This window comes from Anabrus simplex, chromosome 2, assembly GCF_040414725.1.
Source record: "Anabrus simplex isolate iqAnaSimp1 chromosome 2, ASM4041472v1, whole genome shotgun sequence".
NCBI lineage: Eukaryota > Metazoa > Arthropoda > Insecta > Orthoptera > Tettigoniidae > Anabrus > Anabrus simplex.
In genome coordinates, this window is record NC_090266.1 from 168,726,764 (window position 1) to 168,746,865 (window position 20,102).

General features: G+C 37.2%; 1 protein-coding gene across 3 annotated transcripts in view; it reads left to right on the forward strand.

The window, feature by feature from the left end:
* Positions 1 to 20,102, forward strand: part of LOC136863964 (cyclin-dependent kinase 17) — a 322,506-nt gene that overhangs the window by 289,387 nt on the left and 13,017 nt on the right. For all 3 annotated transcript variants that reach the window (XM_067140423.2, XM_067140424.2, XM_067140425.2), the window contains 2 exons: positions 11,849 to 12,080; positions 12,169 to 12,259. In XM_067140423.2, coding sequence (XP_066996524.1) covers positions 11,849 to 12,080; positions 12,169 to 12,259 — 323 coding nt within the window. The remainder of the gene's footprint in view (positions 1 to 11,848; positions 12,081 to 12,168; positions 12,260 to 20,102) is intronic.

The window sequence follows — 20,102 nt, forward strand, 5'->3', positions numbered from 1 at the left end:
CGAAAGGTACATTTTCTTCGCTGCCATGGACTCATGCACCGTCAATTCAAAGAGTACCGGGCGAGTTGGCTGCGCAGTTAGGGGCGCGCAGCTGTGAGCTCGCAATCAGGAGATAGTGGGTTCGAACCCCACTGTCGGCAGCCTTGAAGATGGTTTTCCGTGGTTTCCCATTTTCACACCAGGCAAATGCTGGTGCTGTACTTTAATTAATACCTTAATTAAGGCCACGGCTGCTTCCTTCCAATTCCTGGGCCTTTCTTGTTGAATCGTCACCATAAGACCTATCTGTGTCGGTGCGATGTAAAGCAAATAGCAAACAAACAAAAAAAAAAAAAAAAAAAAAAAAAAAAAGAAATTCAAAGAGTTCTTGGATGACATCGAAGTGGAATATCCGGATATCCCGTACCATGCAGAAGTAAGGTGGCTGAGCAAGGCGAAGGTGCTTCATCGAGCTTTTTGCTTGCGGAATGCAAATGATACCTTTTATGGCATGAAAGGGCGGCCCGAAGTTCTTTCGCGTGATCCTAAGTGGGTGGCGGACTTGGCCTTTTTAAGTGACTTTACTGTCCATCTGAATACTTTGAACACTTCGCTTCAGAGCGAAAAGCACAATATCTGCAATTTGGTGCAAAAAATTCAAGCGTTCAAAAGAAAATTGATTTTGTGGGAAATCAGTTGCGTGCAAGGAACACAGGAAATTTTCCATTGCTTAAAACATTGAAATAAAGTGTCGACTTTGATGAGTCCTTGCAGGTAATTCGCCAATTACAAGAAGAGTTTGAAAAGAGATTTTCAGAATTATCAAAACTCCAAGAGTGTTAGATGTATTTGTTCGACCATTTTCTCTTAGTGCAGATAGTGCTTCACAGCTATTTGAATTGGAGTTGCTTGAACTGCAATGCAATGTTAATCTTAAAGATTGCTTTCTAATGTCACGAAATTTAGAAGAATTTCACAGCGGTTTTGCGCAAGAAGAATACCCCCTTTTGTATAAACATGCATTTAAAGTTCTGTCAATGTTCAGCTCAACGTACATTTGTGAGCGTTTCTTTTCGGTTCTTAAGCTTACCAAAAGCAAACTTCGTGCAACGATGAGCGATAGAAACTTGCGCAATTGTTTAAGAATATTGGTAAAATACTGGTAAAATTTTGTTGAATTTTCCTCTCAGATATGTTCAAATTTCAGTTTTGAATAAATTACATTACTGTATTCTTTACTTAACACTTGATTTTGTTTCCTGCATACTCCATACATCGGAGTATCTTTCGATTTATATATGCGGTATATTTGTTATGGCAAAACAGCTCGTATCAATACGATGTCGACAAACACACAAAAGCCGTCGGACGCACGACTGTACGTACGTATTTAGTCAGCGCGGTCCGAACATCGTCTATCCCAGGTCTCCTCGCTGCCACACTGTAGTGGTGGTAGGGGAAGGAGCGCTAGTCTGACTGCCCAGTGCTCCCCGAGTGTGGGCGCGCTCTCGGAGCGCAATGGCTGGATGACCCTGGACTAAATGTAAAGGCTGAAGGAAACACAATAGAGGAAGAGTGGACAGTCATGAAAAATGAAGTCAGCAGGGCTCCTGAAGAAATGTTAGGAAGGAAGAAAAGATCAACTAAGAATCAGTGGATAACTCAGGAGATACTAGACCTGATTGATGAACCACAAAAATACAAGAATGCTAGAAATGAAGAGGGCAGAAAAGAATACAGGCGATTAAAGAATGAAGTGGATAGAAAGTGCAAGGTAGCTAAGGAAGAATGGCTGAAGGAGAAGTGCAAGGATGTCGAAGGTTGTATGGTCCTGGGAAAGCTAGATGCAGCATACAGGAAAATCAAGGAAACCTTTGGAGAAAAGAAATCTAGGTGTATGAATATTAAGAGCTCAGATGGAAAGCCACTTCTAGGGAAAGAAGACAAAGCAGAAAGATTGCAGGAACATATCCAACAGTTGTATCAAGGTGAAGATGTAGATAATTTGGTTCTGGAACAAGAAGAGGCTGTCGATGCTGATGAAATGGGAGACCCAGTTTTAAAGTCAGAGTTTGACAGAGCTGTGGGCGACCTAAATAGGAACAAGGCACCTGGAATTGATGACATTCCCTCTGAATTACTGACCTAGGAGAAACCAGCATGGCAAGGTTATTCCATTTAGTATGTAAGATGTACGAGACAGGAGAAGTCCCATCTGATTTTTGGCAGAATGTTGTTATACCTGTTCCCAAGAAAGCTGGTGCTGACAAGGTGTGAAAACTATCGCACCATTAGTTTAGTATCTCATGCCTGCAAAATTTTAACACGTATTATTTACAGAAGAATGGAAAAACAAGTTGAAGCTGAGTTGGGAGAAGATCATTTTGGCTTCAGAAGAAATGTAGGAACACGTGAAGCAATCCTGACTTAACGTCTCATCTTAGAGGATCGAATCAAGAAGGACAAGCCCACGTACATGGCATTCGTAGATCTAGAAAAGGCAATTGATAATGTATATTGGACCAAGCTATTTGAGATTCTGAAGATGATTGGGGTCAGATACCGAGAACAAAGAATTATCTACAGTCTGTATAAAAATCAATCTGCAGTGATAAGAATCGAGGGCTTTGAAAAAGCAGCAGGAATCCAGAAAGGAGTGAGGCAAGGCTGCAGTTTGTCTCCCCTCCTTTTCAATATTTACATAGAACAGGCAGTAAAGGAAATCAAAGAGGAATTTGGAAAGGGAATCACAATCCAAGGAGAGGAAATCAAAACCTTGAGATTTGCCGATGATATTGTTATTTTATCTGAGACTGCAGAAGATCTTGAGAAGCTGCTGAATGGTATGGACAAAATCTTGGGTAAGGAGTACAAGATGAAAATAAATAAGTCCAAAACAAAAGTAATGGAGTGCAGTCGAACGAAGGCAGGTGATGAAGGAAATATTAAATTAGGAAATGAAATCTTAAAGGACGTAGATGAATATTGTTACTTGGGTAGTAAAATAACTAACGACGGCAGAAGTAAGGAGGACATAAAATGCAGATTAGCACAAGCAAGGAAGAGCTTTCTTAAGAAAAGAAATTTGCTCACTTCAAACATTGATATAGGAATTAGAAAGATGTTTTTGAAGACTTTCGTGTGGAGCGTGGCATTGTATGGAAGTGAAACATGGACGATAACTAGCTCAGAAAGAAAGAGAATAGAAGCTTTTGAAATGTGGTGTTACAGAAGAATGCTGAAGGTGAGATGGATAGATCGAATCACAAATTAAGAGATACTGAATCGAATTGGCGAGAGGAGATCGATTTGGCTAAATTTGACGAGAAGAAGAGATAGAATGATAGGACATATCTTAAGACACCCAGGACTTGTTCAGTTGGTTTTTGAAGTAAGTGTAGGTGGTAAGAACGGTAGGGGTAGACCAAGGTATGAATATGATAAGCAGATTAGAGCAGATGTAGGCTGCAGTAGTTACATAGAAATGAAAAGGTTAGCACAGGATAGGGTGGCGTGGAGAGCTGCATCAAACCAGTCTGTGGACCGATGACTCAAGCACATACTAAAATCTCCCCCACCTATTGCTTAGTCTACAAAAAAATCTTGTTGGTGATACTTGCAACCAATTAGAGTATACAGTACAGTATATTACCAAAATTTTTTAATTTTGTTGGTTTGACCTTCCAAGAGTTAAAAATTCATAATTTTTACGGTATTTGGACTAACACACTGAAATCAGGTGGGATTTATCCTATTAGATGTGAGAGCTCAGAAAGAAAATTACAGAGGTCTAGTGGCACAATTAAAGGTTCTAGATGACATTTCGTGATTTCTTTATGTGGTGCTAAACTTTTGACCGATATTGTACTTATAACATAAAAATTCATTAAGACAAACTGATTAAATAACTATTAAAAAAATACAAATACCCATGACCTGTTATAATATATTTGTGCTTGTCACTCAGAAAATGATAGAAAACTTACTTCGTCTGACATGTTCAGGAAAATTTGTAGGAGATTCACTTATAGGTCCCATCAGGAATCTTCTTAATTAGCTGTCAACAGTATTTATGAGCATATTAGGTTGGTAACCATTTTCTTTTATATTACATATCCATGATTAATCAGTCAAATCAGTCATCATTGATCTTAAATTTAGGGCTGTCTCCCAGGTGGCAGGTTATGTATCAGTTGTTTACCTAGTTTCTTCTTCTCTCCTGATGAGAACATGTCTTTTTTTCATCACTCATGGCACTGAAGATAAGGCGCCTAGTTGTCAGACTGCCTCGTGTCATCTTACACTTCCAGTAATCGGGAGATAGTGGGTTCGAGCCCCACTGTCAGCAGCCCTGAAGATGGTTTTCTGTGGTTTCCTATTTTCACACCAGGCAAATGCCGGGGTTGTACCTTAATAAAGGCCACGGCCGCTTCCTTCCACTTCCTAAGCCTTTCCTATCCCATCGTCGCCATAAGACATATCTGTGTCGGTGCGACGTAAAGCAAATATAGCTAGCTAGCTCATGTTACACTTCCCAGATAGCATTGATTTACCATTGTGTTGTGTTGTCTAGAATAGAACATGATTGCTTAGTACTGTGCAACCTAGAGTACTTACTTTTCACATATAATAAATGACTTACGGATGCACGTCTAAACACGACAACCTGCTCAACTTCTGCATCGCTGTTGACTTGCCCAAGGTTTTTAATAGGGTAGATCATAGGAGACTGCTGAAGAAAATGAGGGCTATTGGACTTGACAAAAGAGTGGTTGGATGGGTGGCTAAATTTCTAGGAAATAGAAGTCAGAGAATTAGAGTTGGTGATCAAGCATTATTTGATCGTGTAATGATTGGGGCAGCAGTGCAGGGTGGACCTCATCTTATCAGGCAATATTATTGGACCATTGTTTTCTTATGTTATAAATGATATGAGTAAAGTACTGGAATCACAGATAAGGCTTTTTTCAGATGATGTTATACTGCATAGAGATAAATTTATAGGTTTGTGGGTGACAGCAAACAGACCTTGATGATTTGAGGTGGACAGCAGACACTGGTGTGATGTTAAACTGGATGAAAAGTTTGACCAAGTAGGAAAAAAAGTCCTCTCAATTTTAATTACTATATTGATGGGATGAAATTACCTCATGGGGATCACTTTAAATCACATTAATGGGATTGTAAATAAAGGTTACAGATCTCTTTGTATGATTAGCAGGGTATTAGGGGTTGTGTAGTAAGGATGTGGAGGAGAGGGCATATAAGCCATTGGTACAATCCCAATTAGAGTATGGTTCGTGTGTACAGTATGTGTCCCACTCCAGGAAGAACTGGATAAGATCCAAAGGAATGCAGTAAGATTTGTCTCTGTGATTTCCGACAAAATAGTAGTATTACAGAAATGTTGCAAATTTTGGGCTGAGAAAACTTAAGTAGGAAAGATGATAATGTGAGGATGTGGTTGAAATTCAAGAGGACAAATTGGGGCAAATATTCATTTATAGGAAGAGGAATTAGGAATTGGAATAATTTATGAAGGGAAATTTTCAATAAATTTACAAGTTCTTTGAAATTGTTTAAGAATAGATTAGGTAAACAATTGATAGGTAATCTGTCACCTTGCTCCAGTCCAAAAATGCAGATAATTGGTGATTGGTGATATCTGTTACATAGTTTGAGGTGTTTTAAAACACCTCTTCCACACACCTACAAATTTAAATCAGGTACTTAATTGCCACTGTTAGAGTTTAGCTCAGAAACAGTGGTGGTATTATAGAAGAAACTTTTAGAAGCAACTCACGTTTGTTGTTGAAATATCGAAAAACAGAAAAATGGTATTTGTTACTCCTTATTTGAGAAAAGCCCAGTTTAAAAAGCAGTTGTTTAAGGAGGACTCTACTGCACTTTTCATCTGATTTCATCATATTTTGCAAGTTTGTGTATGCAAGCAAAATAAATATTATTCTAAAATCAGGAACAGTTTGGTAATATAGTTTCAGATTTATAACACATTTTACAAAATGGAATAATGGAATAATTTCAAAACATCCCTTGTGTACTATTTTTTGGAGTTTTTACTTTGAAACACTTTTGGATATTTCTTAGGGGTATGTGAATAATTATTGGTATTGCTATTAGAAAAAATATATTATACCCTTTTGCGTTCTTTTCAGAAATTCTCAAATTTTCATATCTTTCAAAATGGATGCCAAATTTTAAGCATACCAAGTTTGAAAACAATCAGGCAAAAACTGTTACACTAATAACATGAAAAACGAAATTTTGAGAAAAGGCTAATTTTGTATAAAATTGCAGTAGCTGCATCAGAACTTCCCAGCACCATATATGTGTCCTTGTTTGGCCCTTTTCCTCTCCTCAGCAACAGTTTTTAACTTTCCACTCATATTACTAAGCCCTTGTAGATAAAAATACGTACCCTGACAAGTAGGCAGTAATGATCGACCTTTGAATGTCGATAGTTTATAATTGTTTGTATATTCCATTATGGTAAGCCATATCCAGTTAAGAATTGTTGGTAAATCTAACATGCTGAACTCAAGGTGAACTTCAAAGCTTGAAACATTCTTCAGCAAACACAAACAAAAATACAAGGCATGTGCGGTGGCCATTTTCTGCTCGACGGCGATTTGTCCCCATAAAAGGGGGACGGATTAATTTAACTATTTCTAATGTTTCTCTGTGCACATAATTAAGAAAACTGTCCACAGATGGCAGCGCAGACCAGTACTCCTGGAATCGGCAGAAATTCAAAAGTGGAAATCTGAAATAACAGTGAAATTCTTAATGTATTCGTGAAGAAATTGGGCATGGCCTTCAAAAGGGATTTTTAAATACCTCAACAGTACGTTTGAAAATGGCTGTGCATGAAAAATATCAATTATATTGCTCTGTGCCCCAAGGAATGGGGTAAAGTTTAGGGCAAAAACCACAATTTCAGATTTTGGACCATTTTTGCTTGAAAACTCAGTAGTTTACCCCCTTAATACTCAAAAATTTGTTAGTCATTTTAACTTTCAAATTAATGGAATATGTGTTTCACCAGCGAATGTTAATGTTAACAGTGTGTTAAACTACATGACAAGTTAACATCCTTGTTCCCCCATGTTAAATGTTTGACATTTGCTAACTCTTTGAAAATGGCTGTTGTAAATTGCACTTTGATTGTGGAATTATTGTATTTAGAACTTTTGAACAACATTTGTGATTGAGGAAGGGTTTCGCGATGCAGTGATTGTGAAAATCTGATAGATCCAGAATTTCTGCAAAGTTACAGATTATTGAAAACAATCATTAGTGAGGTAGTTGCTGAAATTGGAATGAGATAAGAATATCCCACGAACAGAAACTTACCGCTTCTCCCATGCTGTTACTGTCTCTTTGCATGTTTGTTGAAGACAGTGCTGAGTATTCAAAAGTAGATTTGTTAATAGAGTTTCTGCCATCCATGAGAAGAATGTATGTAACATTTCCTTGTGAGAAGAACAGCAACAGATTATCCATGGTCAGGTTGTGTACACAATAGAACAGGATTGAGTAAGTATGGTTTGAAATGGGACATTTGCTGGACTGAGTGGCTCAGGTGGTTGAGGCTCTGACCTTGTGACCCCAACTTGGCAGGTGTTCGATCCTGGCTCAATCCGCTGGTATTTGAAGGTGCTCAGATACGTCAACCTCATATCAGTAGATTGACTGGTACATAAAGGAACTTCTGCGGGACTAAATTCTGGCACTTCGGTGTCTCCAAAAACTAAATGTTGTTAGTGTGACATAAAGCCAAATAACATTGTTATTTTTAAATGGGGGCAATTACGAAGGGATCCTGATATGGGAAAGTGGGTACCCTTGATGATCTTTTAATCCCATATTTTTGTCCTGAAATATTACCTCAAAACCATTAAACTTATATCACAGAACACAGAACCTAATGGATAGGATTATAGGGGTCTGGAAAAGACTGTTCCTGCTCTTAGATTGGGATTGTGAATCAAATGTCTGACAGTTGTGCTATGTTGACTTCACGCACCTTATTTTACAGCTATATTCAAACAAAAGCACGTGTGGGCACACCAAAAAACTGCACGGTTCTGCCACTGCCTTCTTGATTCACAGTGTTTGTAAATCTTGTGGGAATTAACCGGTGTTAGTTAACGTTTCTCAGTAAAGTTTGGAGAAACACAAAAATCGTAGTAAGCTGTTGAACATTTAACATGGTGTTAACAAACAACTCGTTAGGGTTCATTTGAGAACTGTTGACTAAATTGGGCATATATTCATTATAAATGAGGTGATTTGTCATAAATGGCATTTTCTTTCATAATCCATTGAAATCTCTAATTGTTCGGTTTTGCTCTCCCGAAAGTCTTGGGTGTATCTTAATCAGTGGTCTTGTATAATTAGGCAATTAGTGCATAAGTGCACATGAGTGAGGTTGACAGGGATAGGATTGAGGAGGAACGGGCTGTGAAAAATGTGTTTGGTACACTTTCACAGTTATAAATCGTATTGTGGTATAGCCGGTTGTTTTATCAGTACTTAATTGCTACCTAGTGTAAAGCATACATACATTATCATTATAGACTGTTATGCCTTTCAGCGTTCAGTCTGCAAGCCTCTGAGAATTTACTAAACATCGCCACAATCCTCGATTTGCAACTAGTGTTGTGGCCTCATTTAGTTCTATACCTCTTATCTTTAAATCGTTAGAAACAGAGTCTAACCATCATCGTCTTGGTCTCCCTCTACTTCTCTTACCCTCCATAACAGCAGAATCATGGAAATGTTAGAAATATTAGCAGAATCCATGCAGACCAGAGGAAGCAAATAACAATTCACCAGTGTGCTGGGCAAGGAGTGGTGGCCATGGTGAGTACAAGAACAAGTAATCATAAAAGAGATAGTCATTACCATATAACGGTTCGACTAAATAACCTGCACACACCAAAATTCGAAAGGATTTTAGGGTAATTCAAACTTTCATAAATGGGTGAAACCAGGATTTTCAAATGGCAAATTCCACCTTGATAAGAAGATACTTTTACCTTAAAAATAACAAAATTTTAACATATGCAGGAAACTTACAGATACATTTTAATATCTGTGAATCAACACGTAAAGTTTCAGAATAATCCATGGACAAAATGTCAAATTATTTAATTCAAATTATTGACAAGTGTGCCAGTACTACCAGACCCATTTTCATGAAAGTCATACAATTGTATTCATTAGATTTCCCAACCATTAAAGGGAAAATCCTGAGAACATTCAAGTAAGACAAGATATATAATCATTTAAATAACCTGACTAAAAATCTGAGTAAAACACTGAAAGGAAACTTTAACATTGAGAATATCCTTGATAACAATTTGTGAAATGAAAATTTATAATAAGACAACTACTTATTGTATGCAGCTCAGCCCCATATAACAATCATGACTTTGAAATGCCTAGAGTCAACAAGAAACATTTTTACACTCAGTGGTTCATGAACACAGTTTTTTAATTTTTTTCGTTTTGTAGCCACTCGTAAATTGCGTTAAAGTTCATAGTTCATTCCAGTATTGGTGTAAATGGTAGCTACCAAGACAATAAAATAAGAGTATTTAGATTGATGGTTTCACGGCCCGTAATTGTAGATTTTGGGTTTTTGCTGTGTCAGAAAACAAGGTGAAAATCTTTGTTTCACAGGGAACTTTACTCCACGTCTTCAGAGGAAAATCTTGTCTGTTCTTGAGCAAGACTTCTCAAATAACGATTGCTTGAATTTAAGAATACTTTACTGTTGGTCTATAGTAAGTGGTAGTGTCATTCATCACTAAATGGCTCACCGGGCATACAGTGTACCATCTTGTGATGAGGAGAGTATGAATTTGGAAAACACCAAAACGAAATATCAGTAGTGAAAGGACAGGGAGGAGAACTACCTACGTCAATTCTTATTGGCTTGCAACCATGTTTTACTTAATTGATAGCCAGTGTCCCTGTTGAAATTGTTAGAATTTTTGCGTATTTCCACAGCTTCCCATATACCTAATCCTAGATCTGTAGTGTAGAGTGTGGGTAAAAGCTCAAACATCTTGGAACACATCATGGCTTGCTCAGCTATTGCTGACTTCTCTGGCTGGTTGAAACAATACAGGGAATTTAGTACACCCCAGGTATAATAGTGGTGACGATTTGTCTTTGCTTTACCTAAATTGTGGACCTTTTTTGTGACTGTGCCAAACACTGTTTTTATATTGTGCTTGCGGAGGACCTTGGCTATTTGATCTGTGGTATTGTGGATAAAAGGAAGGTAGGCAGTTCCCATCACTTCTTCATTCTGTGAGTTTTGCTTAGTCATCATAGGGCTCTGTGAATGTGTACATCATTGTAATTATTACCCTTGAACGTAACTTTGAGTGTGTCCATCTCCTCCTGGATGTTTGATGGCTCACAGATTCATTTCGCCCTCGTGGTGAGTATCATAGGAATGCCCCATGGTAGTGAGAATCTTTATGGAGATAGTGATTTCTGTGGGTAGGCTTACGACAGACGGTGTGCCGTAAGGAGCCGTCTGGTTTCTTTCTCACTAGATCATTGAAGAAAGAAAGGCATCTGTCCAACTCCATCTCCATAGTGAATTTAATTGAAGTTCTCTGTGAAATGTAAAGGATTTCACCTAGTGTTCCGACACGGCAAAATACCAGAAGCTTATTATCGTGTTTAAAATTAAAATTAGATTACCTACAAGTCCCCAATGCCCAAATAAGGAAGTGAAAAATCTGCAAACACTCATATCGGCTGCGTAATTGCAACTTAATAACCCGATGAAGTTCAGAAAAGTGAATTATCATGAATTCAATCATGAATCTATATGGTGCACGCAAGTCTGGAACTTGGGTGAAGAATTTCACCGGGCAGAACTCCTCTCCCTCCTGCAGTTGAAATGCGTCTCAAATATGAGTTTGTATGGCTGGATTATGTAGGAATGTTGAGAGAGAGAGAGAGAGAGAGAGGGTAGGGGTAGAGAGATAACACACTTTCACCGAACGAGTAGACAGCTCATCGAACACCTGGGAACACTTCAAGATGTTTGTAGAAGATGACAGCAGGAAACTGACATACAGAATCCAGTGATTGGTTGAATTGTTGCCGGCGGGTAACGCAGTTCTAATGTCAACGTTAAGAAAGATGAAAAATGATGCATAGACATTTGATGGTAGTTAGCGGATACATGGTAAGTGCATAGCATTATAAATATGTCTGAGATGTAAAATGTTAGTAAGTTCCTCTTTGACTATGTTTGGAGCGGTACATTCGTTCTAATGGGAGTTGCATCATGTAAATAATGACTGATAATGCCTACTACTTCTTCACTGCCATTTAGGACGACATCATTACAATTTTACAATATGACATTGTCTGTTCACAAATGTCATCTTATGTGCACTGTGACCAGGGTAGCATGTCATGATCATTATAGGAACATGAGGATGCCTGATACCTACATGGGTTATATATAATGTTATTAAGACTTCCTAATCTACCCATGATACTTCACAGAAGCAAGCCCATGCTGCAATAAAGATTCCACGTTGTGTATGGAACATTACTCATATGCTGTGAGGGGCATGTACGGGTTCTCATTCAGACAGGTGATAATAGTGCTGCTGGTTTGTGGATTGGAGGGATAAAAATTTATTGTTTTATGTGAAACACAATTGATGTGAAAGTCTTCAAACACAGTTTCTTGTTTTTTGTTCAGGTAGTATTGTGCTGAAAATGCCTGATTGTTTATGAAGTTAATTTTCCATCCTGTTTGATATGCTGTGGTTATTAAGTTCCCATTATGTTTCTCTCATTAAAGGGGTGTGGGATGTATATTTTATGAAATGGCCTGTGGTCGACCCTTGTTTCCTGGCTCAACGGTGGAGGAGGAACTAAGGTTAATCTTCCGAGCCCTTGGTTCTCCACCTCCTGATGCATGGGGTGGTATGGCTGCATCATATGATATTCCTCAGTATCCACCTGCATCCCTCGTGTCGTGGGCACCTCGCCTTGATGCAGATGCTGTTGATCTGCTTACTAAGTTCCTGTGTGTGAGTATTGCATCATTCTTTCTATGAATGTCGTACATCAAGAATTGTTCTAAAAATATTGTTTAATTATACGGTACTTCATTTTCAGTATGAAGCCAAAAATCGTGTCTCTGCTGCGGATGCTATGAAACATTCATATTTCCATTCCTTAGGCCCGGGGGTCCATACGTTACCTGATGGTGAGTATATGTGAGCACACTCAATTATCATTAAAATTTGCCTTATTTCTTCTAACCCAATATTTTGTAACATTTGCATCTCATTAACAAATATGGAATTAAAATTAAAGAAATGCAAAAATAGTAATTAAGCTACCGAACAAGTGGCTATGTTGTTTCTGTCACGTAGCTGTCGGCTTCCATTCAGGAGTTAATGGTACATGCCAACTATTGGCAGCCCCGAAAATGGTTTTCCGTAGTTCCCCATTTTCACACCACATAAATGCCTTAAGTAAGGCCACGGCCACTTCCTTCACACACCTAACCCTTTCCTATTGCATCATTGCCATAATACCTACTTGTGTCAGTATGGTGTGAAACAGATGGTAAAGAAAAGTAACTAAGCGTACATAATTTTTTAATTGAGGTCTTTCTTAGCCATTACTTGAGCATGCTGCAAACAGAACATGGCTGTAATGCCCCAGTTAGAGAGCACCCAGATAAATGTCTTGTGTTCTTAATCACATCCCATTTCCAGGCTTCCCCTTGGTTGGGTGAGTATCAGGGGTGCCGTAGTCCAACCGTTTTGATGCAGCGACTGTAACAGATCAATCGGGATCTATTTTGTACCATGGGAGTGAGTTGTTAAAGGAGGGTGATGAAGTTGTGTTGTTGATACTGCTGCGGTAGATCTTTTGTCGTTTAACATAGTGGTGTGTTGACATCAGTTGTTGATGTAGTGAACTATCATCAGATGTGCCAAGTCTCCCGATTTGAGTGGGAGACTCCCGATTTTTCATCGTTCCTCCCGATCGCCGGGTCCGATCTCCCGATTTTCAGAGCAATATCCGTAATTTTTGTATTATTTTAAACTCCCACGGATTTCCTCGTTCTATCGATATATGGCTGACAGTATGGCTGGTCGATAGTAGTTCTAATAATGATACCAGATTAGATTAGAGCATTAGAGATTTCTTTACCTATAAATGAGCTATACAATTCCTTGCCTGCTGATAGTTTTTATTTTGACTTTTTAAATGGTGACTATAATGGACTAAATTATTATGTCACAGTTCAGCTGGGAGGAGATGTTTCAAAATGTATCAATTGATAAAGCAGTAGAAATCTTCTATTCAGTACTACATTATGGCATGGAACTTTACATCCCTATACAGAATTTTAAGACTCCCAAATTCCCAAAGTGGTTTAATCATAAATTGAAGTCCCTGATTATTGAAAAGAAGAAAGCACACAAGCGATACAAAATATCAGGTCTCAATAGTGATTATCAGCATTTCTCAAAATTAAGAAATGAATGCAAGTCTGAATCTAAATCTTGCTATACAATGTATGTCTCCAACTGTGAACGAAGTATTACTTCCAATCCACAGAAATTCTGGCAATATCTAAGTTCTAAAAGGTCATGTAATAATATTCCTTCAACAATGCATCTTAATGAAGTTACAGCCAATACTGGAGAAAATATTGTCAGTCTTTTTGCTAACCACTTTTCATCCGTTTATTCTTCTTATCAGAATAGTAGTAGTATGTCATATATAAACATTAGTAAGGCAGAAATTTACAACAAACTGATATCTCTGGAATTAAAGAAAACTGTCGGACCTGATGGTGTTTCAGCGTACCTGCTCAAGTACTGTTCATTTATTTTATGTGAAGCACTCTTTTATCTGTTCAACTTATCATTAAACCAAGGCGTTTTTCCAGTGGAATGGAAGAAAGGATTTGTTAGTCCAGTTTTCAAAAATGGTGATAAAACTGACATAAAACAATATAGACCAGTTATAATTTCTTCTCGTATTTCCAAAATTTTTGACTCGATAATTCTTGGCAAAATCACACCTCTCTTTAGAAACATCATCATTGATGAGCAACGTGGATTCTTTTCAGGGCGGTCAACCTGTAGCAATCTTCTTTTATTCTATCAGTTCCTCTTGGATGCAATAGAGAACCACTCCCAAGTGGACTGCATTTATACAGACTTCTCAAAAGCTTTTGACACTGTCAACCACGATATCTTGTTGCAAAAACTAACAGGCTACGGAATTAATGGGCCTCTCCTCTCATGGTTTGAATCGTATCTTAAAAATCGTCTGCAGATTGTTAAAATAAGGAATCATTTTTCTGCACCTATTATTGTTACCAGTGGAGTTCCTCAAGGGTCTCACCTTGCACCCTTACTTTTTACTCTCTACATAAATGACATTAAAAATATACTTAAGAATTCTGAATTGCTTTTGTTTTGCTGACGATGCAAAAAAATCTTTGCAAATTAATTGTCCACTTGATTGTTTAAAACTTCAAGAAGATTTACATCATCTGGAAAAGTATTGCATTCAAAATGGGTTAAAACTTAATCATGAGAAATGTAAAATAATATCTTTTTTTTTTTTTTTAAACAAGAAGAAAATATCATTGCAGTACAAATTTAGTAATAACATTCTAACTCCTGTTTCACAAGTTAATGACCTTGGTGTTTTATTCAGTTATAACCTATCGTTTAATGAACATATTGAAAATATTTGTAAGAAAGCATTTCAAAGATTGCGTTGCATTACTAGATATTCTAGAGAATTTTCAAACTTTGCTACCTATCGATTGCTGTATGTGTCTATGGTACGCCCTATACTAGAATACTGTACACCTGTTTGGAACCCTTCTCATCAGACCTCTATCCATAGATTAGATTCAGTACAACATAAATTTCTTCGTTTATATTCGTTTAGAGCAGGATTCTGATATGATAATGTTGATTATACATCCTTACAACAGTCCTTAAATATGCATAGCATGTCACAACGCCGTGAATTATTGGATACACTCTTCATTTTTAAATTGCTTCATTCCTTGGTGAATTGTCCACAACTCCTTGCAAACATTAACTTACATGTACCAGACAGACGCTCAAGGTTCAAGAATACATTGTCTACAAATTGGCATAGAACTAACTACGCATTCAATGGGCCAATTGAACGAATGTCAAGATCTCTAAACAAAGTGGATATTGATATATTTAACTGCTCATTGTCAAAATTGAGAAGTCACTTACATAATCTCCAAATTTGACTGTTACTTTCCTGTGATTACTTGTAATATAACCTGTGTATATATCTGTACATATTTTTCTACTTATACTCCATTGAACTTTGTTTTAGTGTGTTTTGTTTTGTTTATTCTTCTCTACTGTTATGTAAAATGGTATTACCGTTAATAAAGTATTAATTAAAGATGGCAGTACGGGGCACGGTGGCCAGTCATGTGCTGCTCTTTGGTCTATAATACAGTCATTCTCTTTGCAAACGAGTCAAGTGAGTAACATTCTCTTTGGAGTAACCTAACCTCAGAAGTAGCACACCATAGTTGTTTTATCCGTCGAAGTGCTCGTGTTGTGCCTTAATATTTGTTTTGGCCAAAATGTCAAAAAAGAAATATGATGCAGTGTTTAAAAGTGCTTATAGGGAAGAGTTTCCGTATTTGAGTGAATCCAGAAAGGGACTAACGTTCACATTTTGTACTATATGTAGGTGTGATTTTTCATTTGCACATGGTGGGAAATGCGATATACCCAAGCATATGCAAACGAAAAAACATAAGGAGTGTGTCCAGTGTGTAGAAAGAAACCTGAAACTGAACTTTTCATGTAAAAACCAAGATGTAAATCCTGTGACAAATGCCGAGGCGTTATTTACGTCATTTATAGTAGAACATAACTTGCCTGTAAATTGTGCCGATCACACCGGACCTTTGTTTCGCAAAATGTTTCCTGATTCGGAAATCGCTAAACGATATGGGTGTGCTAGAACAAAAACAGCGGCTATCATTACAGAAATGTGCATGGAAGAAAGGGTGAAAATTGTATCACATTTGCAGGTGAATGCATTTTCTGTTGCTACTGATGGTAGCAATAAAAGCGACTTGAAGATATATCCCATTGTTGTAACATTTTTTAGGCCTGAACTCAATGAAATTCAGAGTTGTCTACTCTCTGTGCCTAATTTAGAAGGGGATGCTACTGGAGCGAACATTGCCAATCTTTTGCTCTCAACTTTTCAGGAATTCTGCATTCCATTAAAAAAAATGCCTAGCTCTTGGTGCTGATAATGCTCCAGTAATGGTAGGATTAAAGAATGGTGTGGCAGGATGTTTGAAATGGGAAAATAGTAACATAATCATCGTAGGCTGCTCTTGTCACCTAATTAATCTTGCTGCCGAGAAGGGTGCGGCGTGCTTGCCCGTAAATGTAAATGAAAGTATAATTGATATATTTTTTTATCTGGAAAGGAGTGCAAAGAGGAAAGAAAAGTTCAGAGAATTTCAACTTTACACAACACAGAGATCAGGAAAATTCTGAAGCTTGTGCCTACTCGATGGTTATCACTAAGAAGATGTTTAGATAGGATTTTGCATCAGTGGGACCCTTAGGTTACATTATTCAGGAGCGAAATTGCGAGTAAGGATTCTCAGATGGGAACTTTGAAGACTTACAAAATTCCTAAGCACAGTTTAAGTGCAGATGTGTCTTGTTTGTCTGAAAACGTTAAGGAATGTCATAACATTTCACCTCACTCCTCAGTTAAAAGGAAAACCCAGTCATCAGTTTAACTTAAAAAAAAAGATGAAACTACTGATCACACTAAGAGCCATGCGTTGTCACGTGAAGAACGACTTTTCATGTTCCTTTCATCAAATTTACATAAATCTTTTTGCCTTTTTCTCTCAAGTTTTATGGATATCTTTGAGAATCCAAACGTAGCTCTTCAGTCAAGTATGCCGCACATCCACTTATTGAGGTCAGTTTTGGAGGAACTATTGAAGAATGTGATGGCAAGCTTTGTGAAACCAGACCTTATTAAAAGATCCTCCTCTCTCCTGGATGTAGATTATCACACTCCAGCAAATCAAAAGGATGATTGTGATTTGATGATAGGGAAATCTGCGTTTGTTTTAGTGAACACCTTGAAGTCTGAGGAAAAGTGCATATTCTTTAAGTCTGTTAGAAAGTGTTTCTCTTCATCGTGTGACTACATGGTACACAAATTTCCATTCAAAGATAAAGTTTTAATTAATGCAGAAGTTGCAAATATTTCTGCTATAAGTAAGGCATCATTTTCTAGCCTTAAGATTTTTCATTAACAAGTGTCCGAACATTTTGACTAGTGAAACATAACATTTGGATAAAGAAACTGATATGCTGCACTCCCAGTTCTGTAACTTTCAGCTCAAAGAAACAGACCTGGCAAAAGGAAGAATTGATGTTCAATGGGCATTGGTAGGTCAGATGAAATCAGCTCATGGTGTACTTAAATATGACAGACTCTCTAAGGTGATGCTTGCTATTTTATCAATTCCACATAGCAATGCAGAATGTGAAAGGATTTTTAGCAGAGTCACAAAGACAAAAACACAGTTCAGATCCTTGCTGTCTGAACAAACTTTGGAGTAACTTTTAACCTTGAAATCAGTTCAGCAAGGCAAGTGCTTAGAGCAAAAATTTAGTTCCGAGTTTCTGAAGAGGGCTAAGTCAGCTACTGGTTGTAATGTGATCACAGTGTTGAAGGATGAGTAGTCACATGTTTCTACAGTTTAGGTATGTCCAGTATTTAGTATTCACATGTAAATGATGAAAAAAAATATATGGGCAAATAGAATTGTTAATGTAATGAATTATAATGAATTTGTACATGTTCTGCCATCAGTGATGTGTCGTAATACATCGCGATTCGCTCCAAAATTTCTCCTGATTTTTCACTTTTGAAAGATCATAGATCATAGATCATTTACTATATTGGTACTCCGCAGATCTATTGTAAATTATTGTGTATATATTTCAAGTGTTGTTTTAATTGTTTTGAGTGAAAAAAAAATATGTAAGTGTAGTCGGTGATGGTAGTGGTGGTGTTATATTTAACTACATCGCTTCCCTACATCAAAGTGCATGAATTAATGTATGGAATGAGGTGATAGAAGAGTATGAAATAAGCATAGAGAAGAGTAAAACGGTTGTGATGACAGGACGTAGGAAGGAAGAGGTAGATAGAAGAAAATGGAAAACCAATAGAAGTTGTGAAATATTTAGAATACTTGGGAAGTGTAATCACAGAAGATGTGAAAATAACTGAGGAGACAGGAAGGAGAGTACAACAAGCTTTTATGAGGGTGTGAGAGGTATACTGTGAAACCAAGATGTTCCAAGGAAATCCTATTACTGTATGTACGAATGTTGACATATGTTCCAAGTACAAGGAAAATAGAGAAACAAGATGATAATAGAGTTCACATAGCTGGGATGAAATTCCTTATAGGAATCTTTAGGAAGACAAGAAAAGACAGAATCAGAAAGAAAGAGATTGGATGTTTCTAAACTGACATGACAGGATAGAAAGAAGCAAACTGAAATTGGCAGACTCATGATTAGAATAGGGGAAGGCAGAGTTTCAGAGAAAGTATTTAGAGATAAACCAATAGGAAAGAGACCACAAGAAAGGCCCCAAAGGTGGTGGAGGGGTGTATAAAGAGAGGAGGAAAGGCAGAAGAAATGTTGGAAACAAGAAATCAATGGTGGAGAGACAGGCAGCAATGGCAGTTCTTGATTCATAACCTAACCCAGGAGAAAATTGGAGATGGGAACTGAAGAAGATGGATTTTGATTACTTTCATTACTGTGTTTTTAAACTATCATGGTGTCACCATTACAACTAGACAAGTTGTTCAGTAACAGTGTAGGTTCATAATGCCATTAACACTCTAGTGTTCATGCCCGTAGATTGTACGGGCTTCCGTTCTTTCAAACTTGTCCAGTTGTCCTCCCAAGAAAAATATTAATTTCAAATCACCACCTGCAGTTTTCATGGGCATCATAGCTTGAGTAGACCCAAATCTTGGCAGTTTGAATACAACATTTCAAAGTTTAAGCCTAGGTTTTGTCATTAGAATGTCTTTAAGGGATACAGTTTACCACATTAAAAAAAAAAAAAAAAAAGTGAGCCGCGCTGAGTGGCTCAGACAGTTGAGGTGCTGGCCTTCTGACTCCAACTTGGCAGGTTCGATCCTGGCTCAATCCGGTGGTATTTGAAAGTGCTGAAATACATCAGCCTCCTGTCGGTAGATTTACTGGTACTGGCATGTAAAAGAACTCCTGTGGGATTAAATTCTGGCATCTCAGCATCTCCAAAAACCAAAAACTAGTTAGTGGGACATAAAGCCAACAAAATTATTATTTTAAAAAAATATGATAGCTTGTGAATTAATTGGTAGCATAAACTAATTAATGTGTAGCTTGAATTACTCTTCAAAATCTGTATTTAACATTATTAGAGAGAGAATTAGGTTGAAATTACGTTTTAATTTTTTCAGTTTAAGTAGTGATAAAGAATATGACAACACTTGTGCACTGTTGAGAATATCTTAATGCAGTTAGTGGGATATAAATGTAGAAGACTACATTGTTTTGGATGGTGAAATACATTAAGTAAAAAGCAGAAAATTTTTAATATCACAAAAATTGCTTGTTTTCTGGAGATTCTGGAGACAAATCAAAATATGTTTTTGGACTTAAAAATGTCAAGAGAGTGTTTTTTTTATTTTTTGTTTTTTTTATTGACATTAAATGATAAGATTTTGCTATGAAATATTTGAAATTAATTGTTTCTGCTTCTTGCAAAGATGCATTATGAGCAGATAGTTTGTGATAATTTGCCTTCAAATACCTATTCTTGAATGTGAAGTATGTTATTTAAAGTGGTGTCTTCTTGTGATCAGAGGTTATAAATGACCTGACTGACTGATGGACAGACAGAATGAAAGTTTGCATCTTTATCACTTATGCAGGCAAATGACCACATAACAT